The 18976-nt window shown below is 37.4% G+C and overlaps 1 protein-coding gene across 1 annotated transcript in view; it reads right to left on the bottom strand.

Annotated features, from left to right (window-relative positions):
- The window catches only part of LOC150085976 (lysosomal alpha-glucosidase-like), a 140631-nt gene that overhangs the window by 104941 nt on the left and 16714 nt on the right, over positions 1 to 18976 (bottom strand). Inside the window, exons 2-3 of the mRNA XM_090373628.1 lie at positions 15579 to 15789; positions 2542 to 2693 (exon numbers count right to left, since the gene is read on the bottom strand). Of these exons, the coding sequence (XP_090229754.1) occupies positions 2542 to 2693; positions 15579 to 15789 (363 nt within the window). The remainder of the gene's footprint in view (positions 1 to 2541; positions 2694 to 15578; positions 15790 to 18976) is intronic.

The following is an 18976-nucleotide window of genomic DNA, read 5'->3' as shown; positions in this document are numbered from 1 at the left end:
TTTGTCTTTGAAGATGAGATTTCCATATTAAATGATTTTCTATTAATGAGAAGATGGCTTTCTGCAATGAGTTCTCATTGTCTTCTACTATTAGAACCTGGTCATCAGCAAAAAGCAGTGTGACCATTCTTGTTTTGCGGCTAATTTCGATGCCTGTCTTGGAGATTTTCTTCCATTCTCTTATAATATGATATATGTCGAATAGAAGCGGGGACAGTCCACATTACTGTCGCACTCCTGTATTTATTGTCTCCAATTCAGTTGTTTGTGATTCAATCTTAATTCTTATTCTATTATTTTTATAGGTATTGATGATGGCCTCGATCAACTAGTTTGGTATATTGTCTTCTTTTAAGGTTTCAAATAATTTTGTTCGGTTCACCTTTTCAAAGGCTTTTTTTGTAATCTATGAAAGACAAATTAAACTCTCTTCTTTTTTCTATCAGGAGCATGAGTGTGAAGTAAGCGTCAGCGCATGATCTTCCCCTCCTTAACCCGTTTTGTTCTTCTCCAAGGATGTTTTCGTAATATTTACTAAGTTTCAGTTTTAAGAGGCTTAAGCATATTTTATATCCTGTGGTTAGGAGACTGATTCCTTGGTAGTCGTTTATATTGCCTTTTTTGAAAATTGGCACTACAAGAGCATTTTGCCAGCTATCTGGTGGCGGGTGGCCCTCAAAAATCATATTCATCAGTTCATATTCATTCTTTCAAAATTTTTTCCTGAGTATTTCATGATGAGCTCTATGTTAATTCTATCGTTGCCTGGACATTTTTGGTTTTTACTGTTTTTAAGCACTGTTTCCAGTTCTTTGTTAGTGAAGGCTTCTATTACATTATTGTTAGATGTTGTTTTAGCCAGGGGAGGATCAACTGTGGTCCATAGGTTTTTATAATAGTTGAGCCAATCTTCTAACGGTATTATGCTAATTTTGACTGTTTCCTTCAGGTTATTGTTCATTTGTCTTATTACTTTGTATACCTAGTACGTGGCTTATTAATGTCTTTTCTAAGTTGGTGACAAAATTGTTCCATTGATCTCTGTCTTTTTCGTGTTTCTCTTTTAGCTGTGGCTCTTTTTCGTTTATATTCCACTTCATCTTCTAGTTTTTTTTTGTGGTTATCCATTTTTTTTATATGCATTCCTTTTCTCCTGAATGGCTTATTATAGTGCTGATTTTCGCATCCCACTGTCGCAGCTCCTGTTTTCTCCGCCATCGTTTTTTCACACCCAGTACTGCCTCTGCTGATTCTTCTAAGGTTTTGCCAAGATGGCTCCAGTTATCTTCTATATTTACTCCTGCAAGATGATTTATTAATTTCTTATCTATTTCTTGTTGGTATTTGTTCCGAATTTCAGGATCATTTAGGGAACTTACTTTATACAGTATATATATTCTTGAGATGGTTGTTCCCTTTTATGCCTCAGCCATGGTGGAGGGAATCTCATGGTAGTCACAGTTAAGAGGTGGTCTGGTTCAATTTCATATCCTCTAAAAACTGTTGTGTCGAGTATGAATTTTCTTACTTTGCTGTTTGCCAAGGTATAATCTATAATAGATTTTGTTCCTCTTGCGGATCATGTATATTTGTGTGCATCTTTATTTAAATATTGTGTTCATTATTTTTAAATTATAGATCAAGAAATCAATTAATCTTTGGCCATTTCTATTTTTGGTTGGATCTCCAAAGCTGCCTACATGATTTTGGATTTTTGTTTCCTGCTCTAGCATTCATGTCTCCCAGCAGGAGCAGCATGTCATTCTTGTTTACTTTTTTCTGTTATCCTTTGAAGTTGGCTGTAAAATTCAGAGCTGTCTTCCTCTCTACCTTCTTGTGGTGCACAATGCCTATTATTGTTAGATACCCTCTTTCTGTTTTTAGACGTATTTGTATTATTCTTTCGCTCCAATAGATATAATTATTTATTCTATCTTTAAGTGATTTATGAATCATAATTGATACTCCTGCTCTTGCTCGTTCTCCTTTTCTAACACCACTGTAGATATGGATGTAGTTATTGGTTTCTCTTGTTCCCTAAAGTTTCTTTTTGTCTCTGTCAAAATAGCTATTTTAATTTTCTTTTGCATCAGAATATCATCAATTTGATCTTCCTTGTGAGTTATACTTCTCAGCAAAGTAGCAAAGTTCCAAGTAGCAATGAATGTTTTTCCTTTTTACAGTCGTTATCCTTAGCAGGACTAGGGTCGTTTCCGTACAAGGCAGTCCTGAACTTTTTCTTTTCAGACTTGAAAGTAAGTGAAGGAACTTGTAGATTCGTTACTAGCCAAAACACAAGATGTCCAATGACAGGGCTGCTGTCTGAGACTGTTGGACCAGCCCAATTGGCATTTCCTCCAACTAAAGACGTTGTGCTTATCCCGACAATACGTTTTAAAATTTTAAATTAAATACAATTAAATTTAATTAAATCTGGTATCCTATAATTATAGAAAATGTGTAATAGAAATTATTAAATAATAAAACAGCATATAAGTTAATTTTGTTATATTAGTTTATTTTGAAAATAAACTTACGTACATATTAATGTTGGTTTCTGTTCTCGTCACCAGTACTCCAAATTGAGGATCATTGACGAAGGTAACATTATACAAAAGATTGTCTGGGCTTTTCTCTGGAGGCTCTGGTACTTGCAAAGGCACTTCGTAGCGTTGTGTTGACGGATCGAAAATCTGAATAAATGTAATATGTTGCTTATATATAATCCTTCTCAAAGCTGAATACAACTGAGAAATAATTCAAGCACTAAATAATTTTTTTTTTTTTTTTTTTACATTTCTTATTTAAGTACGTAATACAATACGATGATGTTGCATTAGCAAATCATCATCAGTATGCATCCGTATCAGGGCCGTGCCGTGCTATGATACAGAGAGGCGGCCGCATCAGGCAGCACCGTAAGGGGGCGGCATAAGCAGCGAAATCAAAATACAATTTGAACCATTAAGGGGCGGCATTTCGAAGACTTACGTCATACTGAGAAAATCTACCGCACCGCCCTGATCTGTATCGTATTTTAGCGTTAGCATTAACATTAGTAGAGGCATATGATACAATGTACAAGAAAGCAAGCTTATGCAGCATCAGCCAAAAAACATGCTCCCATTTCACCCCTCCGTTCGTTCCAAATACCTGTCCAGCTCAGCCTTAAATTTATTTTGTCTATCAACTTCCACAACAAAGGATGGAAGTCTGCTCCACCAACCAACTACCGGCTGGCTAAAGGCAAACTTCCGCACATATATCCTACATCTGTCTTTCCTGAATTTGAATTTATGCGCTCTTAGATGATTATTCTGAGCAAGAGGAAGAATCCCATCAGTATTGAGCATGCTCGAACCATTCAAGGCTTTATACATCTCAATCAGATCACCTCGCAAGTGCCTAGTCTCCAGACACTGTAATTTGCAAAGCTTAAGCCTTTCCTCGTAAGAGCAACCCTTTGTTCCATTCACTAATCTTGTTGCCCCTCTCTGTACTCGTTCCAACAGCTCTACATCCTTCGTAAAATGAGGCCTCCAGACCTGTATACAGTACTCAAGGTGTGGCCTGACTATTGCCTTATAAAAAGGGATAATCACCTCCTTATCCCTGAAAAAAATTCCTGCATATCATTGAAAAGACACAATGAGCTACTCTTGTAGACCGTCTGCACTGTTCAGAAAATTTCATATCTGCCTGCACAATTACCCCTAGGTCCTTTTCATTCTCTACCACTGTCAGTGTAGTACCACACAGTTGATACGTTACTCTGGGGTTACTGCTTCCCATATGTAGTACTTTACATTTGTCAATGTTAAATTTCATTTGCCACCTCCCAGCCCACCTGCTCAACTTTTCTAGATCCTGTTGCAGCTGCGTACTGTCATTAGTGTCCTTAACAACCCTGCCAACCTTCGTATCGTCCGCAAACTTGGACATTAAGCTTGATATACCATCATCAATATAATTTATAAATACAGAAAACAACAATGGACCCAACACTGAACCCTGAGGGACTCCACCAATAACATAAGTCAACGACGAGCAGTGTCCATTGATTACCACTCTCTATCTTCTCCACTCAATCATCCTTTTAACTGTAGCAGCAATTTGCCTCCAATGCCACACTGCTCCAATTTATGCAGCAGTCTTCCATGTGCAACAGTATCAAAGGCCTTTCTAAGATCCAAATATATGATATCAAAGTTATTCTTTGCATCCAGTTCCTTTGTGACTACGTCATAGTATCCAATCAAATTGGTCAGACAAGACTTCCTCTTAACAAACACAAGCTGTGTCCGAGCTATAACTGAAGTCTAGTCTAGATGATCCTGCAGTGCTTCTTTAACCAGTGCCTCCATTAATTTTCCTGGAACAGAAGTTAAACTAACAGGTCTGTAATTACTTGTGTTGCCATTTGATCCTCCTTTGTGAATTAGGGTCACATTTGCATAGCTCCAGTCCATGGGCACCTCCCCTGAGTCCAAAGAAGCTCTCATAATTATGGCTAAGGGTTTGCTTACTTCCTTTGCTGCCTCCTTTAATATAACTGTATAGATCCCATCCACCCCGGGACCTTTTTTTATGTTTATCTTTAACAATTTCTCCTCCACTTCCCTCTCAGTTATTACAAAATCATCTAGCTCACTGCCAGAGTTTAATTCACCTCTGGCATTCCTATCCCTGAATAACTCCTCGTGTGAATGTAGATGCAAAATACTCATTTAGTTTGTTAGCCACCTGAGCAGGATCATCAACAGTTGAACCATCAATATCCAGTGGACCAATCTGATTCATTCCTTTCCTTCTAGAGTTTACATAGGTAATGAATACTTTGTTGTTTTTCTCTGCATTCTTTGCCAAAGATTTCTCATCTTTGGAAAAGCGTGCCTAACCTCCTTTGTGACTTGGTTACAGACCAGCTTATATCTATCATAGGCTTCCATGTCACCCATTAATGTATATGTATCCCATGCATTTGTCTTCTCTGCCATATGTCTCATTAGTCCATCTGACCTCCATTTAGGCCTAAAACTTGAAAAATATTTTTTAGTTGGTATGTAAAGCCTAGTAGCTTCCAAGATAAATTCTTTGAATGCTTCCCATTTTGAATTTGCTGTTGGTAACATCACCAGTTGGTCCCACCGTATAGAATATAAATACTGTCTCAGACCACTGTAGTCGCTTTTACTAAAGCAAAAACCCTTCCCTTTGCCCATGATGGTAGTTACCTCTTTGAGTAAATCTCACTTCAGCACACTGTGATCACTGCCACCTAGTGGTTCCTTTATCTCCAGATTCCTAATGCATGAAGAATCACTACTGACAATCAGATCAAGAGTATTACTCCCTCTAGTTGCCTCCCGAACATGCTGATGTAGAAAACAATCGTTCAATAAATCCACAAAAGCCTTGCTAGTGTGTGAGTGACCAACCCATAAATTCCAGTCAATATCTGGGAAATTAAAATCCCCCATTATAAGACTCTCTGATTTACTGGCCCACTCTATTTCCCTGTACAGTTTCTTATTATACTCATCAGAGTCATTAGGCCTATAACACATTCCTACTCTCAATTTTGATCTCCCAATGCTTATGTCACACCAAACTGACTCGACACTGCACTGTCTAGGAATGTCGACTGGCTTCACTTCCTTGGATTTTATGTATTTCTTAACTAATAGCATAACCCCTCCTCCCTTCCTATCCTGTTTATCCTTCCTATACACATTGTACTCCCCAAATTCCAGTTCTGCATTCCTTATATCTGTGTGACACCACGTCTCTGATATCCCAACAATATCTGCCTTTGATGTTTTGAGCAATACCTCAAATTCATCAAATTTATTTACCAAACTGCTAGCATTGGTGTATACGCAAGTATACATGCACCTGTTCCTATTTTTAGCTACGCTAACACAACCCATGTGTTTTCTTGCACCCCAACGACTCCCAGAAGTTTCTGAAATACCCTGCATCTTGTTTTCCAGGCTGCTGCTCATTCCAATAGAAGCAGTGCAAGAATCACTTTCACCTCTGCCTGTGGCTACTATTAATCTATCACTCCAAGTATCCCCCCAGGCTAGCAGTTATCCGACCCACCTAACACTGCCTCGATAGCATCAGAAAATATTCTTGCACGCTTTCTATTTCAGTGTATCCCATCCCTGTAGAAGCAGTCTCTCCTGTTAACAAGTACAGACCAGGCTGAAAAAAATTCTACCCCTTGATCCTTGCACAGTCTTTCCAGGGCCGAATTGATCGACAAGACTCTCATCATATACTCCCTCCTATCGTGTTTGGGCAGAATTGCAGACACTTTCAAATTCAACTCTAATTCACGGCTTTTTTTTCAACATTGACCTGTACTTGTTAAGTAATTCCACCGACCGATCTCCTACTTTTAGTAGTAGTAGTGGCATGTGATGCAAGAAAGCGAGCTTATGCAGCATCAGCCAAAAAAAAAAAAAAAAAAAAAAATCACACCGTTCCCTCCAAATGCCTGTCCAGTTCCTCCTTAAATTTATTTAATCTATCAACTTCCACAACGGCAGATGGAAGTTTGTTCCAGCAATTAACCATCCGCTAGCTAAAGGCAAATTTCCGCACATCTATTCTACATCTGTCTTTTCTTAATTTGAATTTATGCCCCCTTAGGTTCTTAATCTGAACAAGTGGAAGTATCCCATCAGAATTCAGCGTGCTCAACCCATTCAAGGCCTTATACACCTCAATCAGATCACCGCGCAGGTGCCTAGTCTCCAGCCACAGCAATTTGCCGAACTTAAGCCTCTCTTGGTAAGAGGATCCCTTCATCCCCTCACCAACCTTGTTGCCCTTCTCTGTACACACTCAAGCAAATCTACATCCTTCCTAAAATGAGGCCTCCAGACCTGTACGTAGTACTCAAGGCGTGGCCTGACCTTTGCCTTATACAGAGAGACAGTCACCTCCTTTTCCCTACTAGCAAAATTCCTATATATCATTGACAAAACCCCATGACCTGCCCTGGCAGCCTGTCTACATTGCTCAGAAAACTTCATATCTGACTGCACAATTACTCCCAGGTCTTTTTCATTTGGTACGTTTCTCTGGGGTTACTTCTACCCATATGCAGTACTTTGCATTTGTCAAGGTTAAAATTCAGTTGCCGCTTCTTAGCCCATCTGCCTAAATTATCTAGATCCTGTTGCAGTAGCACACTGCCATTACTGTCATTAACAACCCTGCCAACCTTTGTATCATCTGCAAACTGCGACACTAAGCCTGATATACCTTCATCAATATCATTGATAAATATACAAAACAACAGAGGACCCAACACCGAACCCTGTTTGACACCACTAATAACATTAGTCCTCGAAGAGCAGCTCCCATTAATTACCACCCTCTGTCTTTTTCCACTCAACCATCCTTTTATCCATTGTAGCATCTTACCATTAATACCATTCTGCTCCAATTTGTACAATAGTCTTCCATGCGCAACAGTGTCAAAAGCTTTCCTGAAATCCAAATATATGATATCAAAATTATTTGTTGCATCCAGTTCCTTTGTAACCACATCATAATATCCTCTCACATTTGTCAGACAAGACTTTCCCTTAACAAACCTATGCTGTGTCTGAATTATTGCTGCAGTCTTGTCTAGATGATCCTGCAATGCATCTTTAACCAGTGACTCCATTATTTTACCCGGAACAGAAGTTAAACTAACTGGTCTGTAATTACTCGTGTCACCCTTCGATCCCCCTTTGTGAATTGGGGATACATTTCCACATCTCCAGTCATTGGGGACCTCCCCTGAATTCAAGTATGCTCTCATAATTATGACTAATGGTTTGTTTAGTTGCTTTGCCGCCTCCTTTAAAAAAACTGGATAGATCCCATCCACTCCAGGTGCCTTTCTTATGTTTAACTTCAACAATTTCTCCTCCACTTTGCTCTCAGTTATTACAAAATCATTAAGCACCCAGCTACAATTTGATAACCTTCTGCCATTTTCAAACCTTAATAACTCCTCGTGTGAATGTAGAGGCAAAATACTCATTGCGTTTGTTTGCTATCTGAGCAGGATCATCAACAGTCGAACCATCGATGTCAAGTGGACCAATCAGATTCATCCCCTTCCTTTTAGAGTTTATAAAAGTAAAGAAATCCTTGCTGTTTTTCTTAGCATCTTTTGCCAAAGATTTCTCATAATCTGCCTTCGCCTGCCTAACCTCCTTTGTGACCTGATTACAGACTAGCTTATATCTGCCATAGGCTTCTGAGTTGCTTGATAATTTATATTTATCCCATGCATTTTTCTTCTTTGTCACGAGTCTCATTAGTTCATTTGATAACCATTTAGGCCTAAACCTTGAACAATATTTCTTAATAAGTATGAAACTTTTAGTAGCTTCCACGATTAATTCCTTGAATGCTTCCCACTTAGAATTAACTGTTGGTAACATCGTCAGTTGATCCCACTGTACAGAATTTAAAAACTGTCTGAGACCACTGTACTCACCTTTCCGGAAGCAAAAACCCTTTCCTTTACCCCTGATGGTAATTAAATCTTTAAGTAAATCCCACACCAGTACACTGTGATCACTGCCACCTAGTGGTTCCTTTATCTGCAAATTCTGAATACACGAATGATCACTGCTGATAACCAGATCAAGAGTATTACCCTCTCTGGTTGCCTCTCGAACATACTGCTGATAACCAGATCAAGAGTATTACCCTCTCTGGTTGCCTCTCGAACATACTGCTGCAGAAAACAATCATCCCATAAATCCAAAAAAAGTCTTATAGTGTGTGAGTGACCAATCCACAAGTTCCAGTCAATATCTGGGAAGTTAAAATCCCCCATTATAAGACATTCTGATTTACTAGCCCACTCTATTTCTCTGTACAATTGTTCATTGTACTCATTTGAGTCATTAGGCCTATAACACACTGTTACTCTGATTTTTGTCTTCGCAGTGCTTATGTCATACATGGTTACATATGTCATACGTTGGCATTAATATCATTAATGCCAACGTGTACAACAATATCACCTTTTGTGCCCTTAAAAGATGATATCCGCTCTACAAAGTCATCAACCTCTGCCCCTGGCAGACATACCCTGGTCCTGTTCCATCTATCCTTTTTACATACCAAGTGTCCCATTTCCCTGACAATAGTCACCAACAGCTACTAGTCCTGTGGGACCAGCACATTCTGCCTTGGGGTTGCTGCTGTGTTGCGTGATGATTAGCTAAGAAAAAAAAAAAAAGATCACTGCAAGTTATCTCAGACTAACACACTAAAAATAAATATCATTTATTCAAAGGAATATACCCGTATTTAATTGTAATATTAAATGCCCTCATCAATGAATAACTAAGCACTTATCAGTGTAAACCGTAATAACTCAGTGATTATTTATTTCTACAACATGAGAAATTTCGAAAAGTATGGATATTTGAAGTTAAGTAACTTAAAGTTAATAAGCTTCCGGCTTGCTAGAGCATTTGTATATAACATAAATATTACAATAAGTTTCCTAGTTAACGTTATCTAGTTCTCGTAGTCCTAAAGTTTATTAGGCTTAAGTAACTTTAGTTAATTTCTTATCGTAGTTGTTTTAGTTCTTTGAGAGTTTCTGATAAACTGATTTTTAACTGTACAAAATGACTTTGCACTCTGTTATGCGTATAACTTTTTATTGTTTCATATCATTCTTCGGTGAAGAGGAATTAAAGTAACCTCATCAAATGGTTATATGGCAATTGAGTAAAATCGTAAATCATTATGAAAGAGACAACGTCGCGATTGTAACAGTATGTGGCAATAACTGTAACTAACGATGTAACCCTAAAAAAAAGTATTTCACTATAAGTACGATAAGAAAGACAATTCGAAATTATTGCAAAATTGCTATGGAAACTAACCCTTTATAACGTTGTCCGAACAATTTTATTCCCAACCTCTACCCTTCGAATCTTCCTTGTACTTCTAACTATCAAGAAGACCCGAGTTTATAGAAGTAATAAAGTTCGGAAAACTCATTAAAAATTGCAGAACGACAACCAAATGTATTTCAGTTCGTAGATAACCAAGTACTGTGATATTAGTGGCGTAAAGTGCCAGGGTCGACTTGATGGAGATGTCAGAAATTGCGATTGTGCTGAGCTTTGTACTTACAGAAATCCCCCATTCTCTATAAACTTTTGTTTACACTACTTATAAAGATAATTTAAAAATTAATTTTTAAAAATATATTAATGAACATTGTGTATAATTTTTGTTTATATTTATAGATTGTTATTTTACATTAGATTATTAATATATTTATACTTGTATTTCTTAATTCTGATAAAATTTACTAGATAAAATTTACTATTACAATTTTTGAATCGTTTGAGCCACCACATATACACTTAAAAAAAAAAAAAAAACTAAACCTTACGATTACCCAGCCAGTTCTGCTAATGTTACTCAGTTTAGATTAGTTGGTAGCTATAGGGCGCTGTGGGATTTTGGGAGCCCACTGCCACAAAATTTTGTGAATTTGGACGTATATTTCAATATTTTGAGACTCTCAGATATTGGAGGCTTCTAGGAGAGACCAGAGAGGGAAATCTTACTTAGAAATCCGTCTAACTCTTCTCATACGTCCTCCTCCTTATACAATAAACACTATGTTATCAAAATATTGGGACATCAACAGACATTCATATAAACTAAAAATACAATCTTAATATGGTGTAGACCCACTTTTGTCCTTTAATACAGCAGGTAGCCTCGACGTAAACTTTTCAAAGTTTTTTTTGGCAAGTTTCAGAGTAAATATTTTGCAATTTCTCACACAGGAAATCTTTTAACGCAGCTCGCTGAGTCGGACTACATGGCCGACTACTCAGACGCTTTTACAAACCATCCCACAGATGCTCACCTAGATCTAGATCTGGCTATTTCAGTTATGCTATGCTATTTGGTTTTTAGGAGCATTAGCAACTAAGGCCATATTGCTCCGGGAATATGCGGTGGTCATTCCCTGACCTTTCCGCATCCTCCGTATTTGGTGGTGACTGGCTCGAACCCCGGTCTAATCAAGAAGCGTGTGCTACGCAGTGCTGCTCCTGCCCACCTTGCTACGGAGGTGCCAGGCTATTTCAGTAAAAACATTGTGCTCTTCAAACTAGCTTATTACGCCTTTAACGATAATGACCGTCAAACTAGATCAAACTAGATCGTCAAACTGAAGTCGTTTCAGTCGAGGGTGGTATGTTTTTTTATTTCCAGAAACTCTAGTTTTTCGTCCAGCAAACAGGAAAATTGCATAAAGCGCCTAAAAATTGCTATAACAACGACGACGACAACGATAGTAACGATAGATTGTGCTAATCATTCCAATTTTCTCTAGTTTATATGATATCTTTTCATGGGAAACCGTATTAAAAGTTTTACTGAAGTCAACGTAAATAATGTCAAGTTGTTTTTTGCTTCCAACTGTTTTATAGCTACTCCCTAATTAATTAGATTGCAGATTAATTAGTCAGGCAAGGCTTCTCCTTCACGAATCTGTTCTGTGAACCATTAAGAATACCATTTCTATCGAGATGGTCCTTGATCAGAGACTCCATGACCACTGAAGTCAAACTCACCGGTCTGTAGTTGCCTGTCACATCTTTCGCTATTTCTAATAGTTAAACGTTTTGCAACGCGTTTGATCATCCTGATGCTTCTTTTTCTTTTTTTTTTATCAAAATACGTCGTCGACCGCTTTAAGATTTTACTTTGGCATCTCCTTTCGTCTTTTATTCCCTTACAATGTTATACACAGTAGTCAACTATAAGTTCGCAGCCCCCAGAACTTCTTTAAAACTAAGTTCAAGTTCTCCGCTCCGCTGTACATGCCCTTTCGTTTGCAGGTTCCAAACTCAGATGTTCTGGGATATGATGGCGAGATGACGTGAGCTGTCCAAAGACTGGTCGACACCTTTCAGTCAACGTTTTACGCCTACCGGTCATTTTCTTGGTTCGTTTCTTCCCTCTGGACTTGAGCACGTTTTGCCATTTACTGCATTGAGAATATGTATTTAATTGCTGATGTTTGATTCCTGAACACGCACGGACATTTTTCCACAATGACATCCAGCTGTCATTCCGCTCTGAACTCTGGGTATTCATCATTAGGTGTACACGTACCACGCTCAGCAGCAGTTTTTTTTAAGATTATGGTGAATTCTCCATTCGAATATTTTAGGATTTATTCGGGAGGATATTCAGAGTGATCCTACCATTTCAGCTTATTTTGATTTTGTTTATTTGTTTATTTATTTAAACAGTTAATTTCATTACATAAATATTTGTTTTACTATATCGTATTCACCATACAAGGCAATTTCACGATGAATTTTATTATTGTTATTATTATTACACATCATTTGACCCTTTTACAGTGTGTGGGACAATTGTAATTATAGTATAAGTTATTTTACAACACAGCTGATTATTAAAGAGAAAATGCCCCCAGGGGCTCACATCTGGTGAGTATGGGCTTGGCACACCCAGGGTCCTGAGCTGGATATCATCATTCATCATTCTTCTTTTTCTTGGTGATTCCCTTCTACTCTCTCTCTCTCTCTCTCTCTCTCTCTCTCTCTCTCTCTCTCTCTCTCTCTCTCTCTCTCTCTCTCTCTCGGGGTAATTCAGAATTTTTTTTTGGCTGGTGCAGCATAACCCTCAGGCTTCCTTGCACCATATATGGCTAATGATAATAATAATAATAATGATAATAAATCATAGCCCATTCAATAAAAGAAGAATAAATATTTAAAATCAAGAATTAGTTAAAAATGGAGCTTAATTTTATATTTATTAAGAAACAGTTATGTATATACACAGAATGGAATTAAGGTTATTAGAAAACTAATAATCTTATGGAGTCGTTCTCATTTAAAACAATCAGTAAATATAATATTGCACTGTATTCGCCGTAGTCATTTCGATACTGAGAAAAAAAAAAATTATTTTTCTGCAATTATAGACAGGAGTATAAAAAGAGATAACAGTATAATGCAACAAAGTTCATGCATTCCCCATTAATGACTGTATATAAACATCAGTCCAAAGGATGCACCCTTCTTCAAAATTCCATTTAAAATCCCTTTGATACAGCGATTTAAATGATATTTTGTTAAATATTGATTGTAATTATAGTTGTATGATAGTTAACAAGCCTATCATGTTTAATCAAATATTTGATAATTTTACTGTAGTTCGTTTCTGTGGATGGACTGCCTTTATCATACAAAAACGGAATGACGCTTTGGGCCTTAATGTTTATCCACATTTCAGTCATCGCCGCCATGTTCATAAGTTTATTGACATCACATAAATGCATGTGGAACGTTCTGTCAGCTGTTATTGCACGTAATGTTATTCCCCTACCAGTAAATTATCCCCTAGTATTGCATTTCCGGGAAAACGATGTACTTGTAGTTCTTTAAAATTCTGTAGTTGGAATGTTTATAATAAAGTATTTTTACAGGTTCTTTTAACTTTCATCCACTAGTGACAAACGCCACTTTTTAAAAAGTTTTGTTATTTTTTTTAAATCTGGAAATAAATGAAATTTTCCCGTGTGCCTTTGCCAACCAGTATTCTCTAACTGGTTATACCGTACTTTCTGTTTTCATTTTTTAAATGTTTGTTCGGCGTTTAACAGACGGCAGATGAGTAAAAGCGTCTACCTTTCTCTCAGGCAATTTCCATTCGCATGTGGTAGACAAGTATAGTATAGTATCTTATGTAAGACGGCATCTGAACTCCGCCTTGGTACACTGTGATGCATGCAGAACTCTGTAAAATGCCAGAAATGTGTGTAGTACAGTATTATGTTTATTATGTACCGTGGCTAACCTCGACAGTCGCATACTGAATGTCCAAAGCGAGTTTGGAACCATTTAAAGAACCCCGTACCAGCAAGCCGGTATCAGCGCCCACGCCCGCACACACACACTTCCTTTCACCCAGGAGACAGGACAGCAGAAGACGAAGAAATAAGGAAGAGAGGAAAAAAAAAAAAAAAAAAAATTGCATAAAGGAAAAAAAAAAAAGTGTAATAATCAATAAGTTCTGTACGAGGCAGGTAACTATATTATAAGAACTCACAATTGAGTTAAAATGCGGATATCCTGATAGTAGGGAAGCCGGTTAGCTGGCGCCGTCTTTCTTTTGCAAATTCTTGGAAGATTTCAAAAGTTTCCTTATTTGCAGTTAAATCATGTTCATTTCCAGGAGAAAAATGACGAGATGAAGTTGAGATTTGTTGCCGAAGGTCGTGGTACGTGAATGTCTATCACGTGTTGCCAGTTCTCGATGCCACCGCATAAGCAAGAATCTGTAGAGGTGAGACTAAACTGTAGGATCTTCGCATTCAATGATTCGTGTCCTGTTATTAAGTACGATGTGCAGAGACTGTTGAAGAACCGTTTCTGTACAGTGTTGGAACAGGTAAATGAAATGCCAGATATAAACGACTTAGCAACAATACCTTTAGTAGACACGGACCACCTGAACTGCTAACAGTTGGTGAGAAGATTCCAGCGTTTTTCTTTTTCTTTCTTTAGGTCATCAGTTGGATCGACAGTAATATTTAGTAAAGTAATAGGTATCCCTTTCCTAGTATAGTAGCAGAGACCTTTATAAATAAGATGGATGTCACTACGTGGTGTCTAATCTTGCTGTAATATTTTGATTTCGCCGGCTAAACGTAAGCATCTAAGAGAAAGACACGTTCACATTGCACCTGCCAGGCGTCACGCGAGCATCTGAGTTTCAATATGGGGTGGGGAGTTACCTTAAATTCAAAAACAACTTTCGTTATTATTATTGGTTTCTCTCATTTATAAAAAAATAATTATTATAAAAAAATATATATAAATAAATAATAATAAAAAAAATCATTACTGTATTATTATTGGTTACAGTTGAGGGTGCGAGTGAGTGAAGGTTAAATCCAAATCGATTACAGTATTAAGCCTTTTCCTAATTTTTATTTTTTTTTTTTATTTGTTGCTGGGAGGGATGGGATGCTCTACCCATAAAATTGACATCGTTATATCAGGGTCGCGCCCAATAAAACTAGACATGATAATGAATTTGTATTAGCTAAATATTAGCTTACGTTATGCATATACAGTATTTCATAGTGGAAAAGGTGATGCAGAGAAAAAATAGTTATGTTGATTTGCTTACAATGTGTATGTTTGTTTTTAATGAGAATTTTTGCGGTTACCTTAGCAATACTGACCCTCGCCAGGACATATTCCAGAAATTAATTAGGTTTTGTAATAATAATGATTAATTAAAAGTATGATGAATTTACTTCAGTTTATAATTTATAATAAAAGATTTAGTGTGACACAATGGCGTCACCACGGAACTTTCGCAAGTATGGAGACCCTGCTGAGGAATGAGAGGGAAAATAATAATAAATGCGAATTTTGTGTCATGACCCTGAAATTTTAATGTTCTGGTGATGCCACTGGTGAGATGTGCACACAAAAATTATACAGTACTAATGTTCATCGTTTTACCTTAATACGCAGCCTGGTGCTCGTTTCCAGAAATACTTGCATCGTTATATTGTATACTTCTCCACCATATACAATCAGGTTTGGATTTCGTTGCAAGTCTATTTTGTAACCGTTCTCAGTTACTGTAACATTTTTCACTATGCGATAACCATAGCCTTCTGGGAAGAAACAATATGGCATTCCCTCGGTTATAGGTTCCACCCATTTACACCTAGAAAGAAATAGTTGTAATTAGAAAAGCATAACTTTTCATAACACTTTCATAGAAGGAAATTTTAAAAACCCAGTACCTACTTCCTTCAGGTCTTCAGATAGCGTTCCGTTCGTAGAATTTACTAAAGCCTACTAATGTTCTAAATGACTATCAAGTTACGCGAGTGTGTTATGCACTGTTTCACCCAATAGTGTGTAACGCTCGTTATGCACTAACTGCCTCGTGAACATAGTCGTTTAAAGAAGAGATCAAGTCTATTTCACTCCTAAATATACATGCTATTTAACGCTGTGGAGAAACGAGGAATTTATAGTGAGAAATTCAACAGAAATGTCTTGATGTGCGTCAAAACACTTCGCAGCGAACAAAGTTAACTACCCTACATAAGATACACATGTCCAACGTAGCAATTCGGTTATTGATTGTAGCTTACTTCCCGTGTAGAAGATTATAGACTTTGTTAGTACTGGTAGCTTTGCCAACTCCTAGTTAACTGTTTTCATACTTTTATTTTTGTTTTGTTTTGGCATATGTGGTCCTTGATTCGTTGTAAGCTGAATACGAGATTTTGCTCTGATAACGTGGTTCTCTAACCATATCAGTGTTATTAATTGTCCTTAAAACAGGATCCATTTAAGCATTCTGTTCTTTGGGACCGGACAATTTTATGGCCCTCGAGTTTTTAGAATGTTTTAGTTTTTGGTTTATTATATTTTTAATTATTTAGTTTATTATATTTTTAATTAATTGGCTTATTATAGTATATGGAATTAATACTGTACATACAAGCAGGTTTTACTTTTCTATTTTCCGTTTAAGTATTTTTTTTTTGTTTCTTTAAATTTTTCATTTATTAAATTCATTTTTTGTAATATAAATAAATTTTGGGCCCCATTGCAGCTCGAGGCCGAGGTTTTAATCCCTCCCCACCAAAATGGTCCTTATTAATAAAGCTTTTGCCAATAAAGATAATCTCTGCCTCTGTTCATAGCGAATTTGAATCTGAAATTTGATAATGCTTTTTATTAATATCTCTCCATACATTAAAAAAGTTTTCCTCCTAGTGATATTTATTCGAGCCAATGGGAGAAGAGGGCAGGGCTGTTACGTCAATACAAATGAATCATTACATCGTTGTCTTCCATTGAAAGACAATTGCCTCCATAACGTTCACCGACGTCGTGCACGTGCTTCACTGTGTAAACATGACCACGCACGGCATCATTTGATGTTCCATTGTAATGTCAGCTAATGAAGGGGCCTGATATGGTTTCTATATTTGTAAATATTTTAGTATTTTGTTAATATTTTAAATATTTGTATAGTTTGTAAATATTTTAGTCCTGTTCTTTCGGATGCAACAATATTCCTCATGCATTATGGAACCCGAAGCAAGAGCCTTTTCCTAAGTGACCTATGTAAATGCAGGTAAATAATTACATAGTGATATTTATTCCACCTTGAGAATGCCGTGTGGTGGGGAGTGGGGTAGCCAATGAGAGAATAGGAATGGGGGTCACGTGATACAATTGGGCGGGGAACTTGCGTCACTACAAATGCACAGGCAAGTAATTACATAGAGTATGATACTGTAATTCTTAGCTTATAATCGTTATAATTATAAGGGGAGAGGTTTATAAATGATATATTTTATATAAATTAAATATAAATCTATCACCGCTAGCTTACATTCCGTATAGAGCAGACATTGCCTATGTTTGTTTCTTGGTTAAGCAATTTTCTTTGTCCACGCGGTACCACAGTAGATACGATCGTCGTGCTCTTCACACCGGGTGGAAAAGGCCTCAGTTAGAATCCGGTCAATGACGCGAAGACTTTTTATGGGATTTTTAACAACATGGGGGGTGAGTTAGTCGATCTCAGGTGAGGACTGGGTGGATTTTTCTCCCGGAAACGGGTTTTTCGTCCAGCAAACCATAAAATCGACCACCGAATACAAGCAAATTACAGACGCACTATACTAATGCCTTAGTATAGTGCGTCTGTAATTGCGGAAAGTGTTAAGAGCTTTTGCTCTTAACACTTTACGTAAAGTGTTAAGTGTTAAGAGCTTTTGCGTAGAGTGTTAAGAGCTTTTGCTCTTAACACTTTACGCAATTTTCGCCGATTTTTCGATTATGAAATAATAAATATTAGACAGAAGTGAGCCTCATCGACCCATAAGATATTTCAAGGCCACATCATCTACCTCCATCCTAGCCAGAACCAGTAACTGTAAAAGTGAAGTCGAGTGTTTAGAAATCAGCACAGGGCCCATCCGTTTTTGAAGTAGTCACTGTGGTTTCTCCTAAATTTTCCTTTCAGTTTTTAGTTCTTAAGTGGACGTCTGTGTTCGCACATTGGGTTTGGGTGGGGGGGGGGGTTAATGCGTGTTTCTAGAAGCAGTTGTGCCATACTCTCCACAAGAGGCCGTTCCGCTGTGCTTCCTTGGGCGAGTGTAAGCCCCCCTGCTTATCTATTGTAGGATTTTTTAATTATATTTTTTGGTAGTTTGATATTTTAATTTTTGTTTGTATGCAGGCAGCAGTTGGCACCTGTTCATCATTACTTTGTTGAAGTTTGCAACGGTTCCGTTAACATAATACAATAGTGTTTAATTTTGTAAATCGTTAAATAACAACTATATCTTCAAAAACAACTTTTGCAATTCAACGGCGTCCTCCGCAGGGAGTTACAGACAAAGCACCTGTTTCTTTGAATTTCCTCATCATTTATAATCCACGCTCTCGTAGTTCAGTCAAGTTATTACAGTCGTACCCCGGACTTGGCCTCCGTAGCCGAGTGGGCGGGAGTGCAGTAGCACACGCTCTTTGAGTAGACCGGGGTTCAAGTCCCTGACTGCTGAATTCGGTCGATCTACCAACCCGCACTGGACCAGCGTGGCAGATTATAGTCCATTTCCCTCAGCATGAATTGTTGAGGAGACTTCCATCCTGCAGTGGGTTGATAATGCACTTTACTTTTTTTTTTTTTTTTTACCCCGGAATTACGACTTAATTCGTTCTTTAAAACGGGTCGTAAATCGAATTCATTAACAGAGGACGTATACTGCATAAAGTTACCTTCTGGAGTTCGAGTTTCAGACTTATTTTTTATTGTTTTAACTCCCGTTACACTATAATGTCATTTTTTTTTTTTTTTTATAAACTCAATAAGGAACATT

Source organism: Mastigoproctus giganteus, chromosome 5, assembly GCF_048544385.1.
Source record: "Mastigoproctus giganteus isolate SK-2022 chromosome 5, ASM4854438v1, whole genome shotgun sequence".
Taxonomy (NCBI): Eukaryota; Metazoa; Arthropoda; class Arachnida; order Uropygi; family Thelyphonidae; genus Mastigoproctus; species Mastigoproctus giganteus.
Note: the sequence above shows the minus strand (reverse complement) of the source record. Positions and strands in the feature narration are given on the sequence as shown.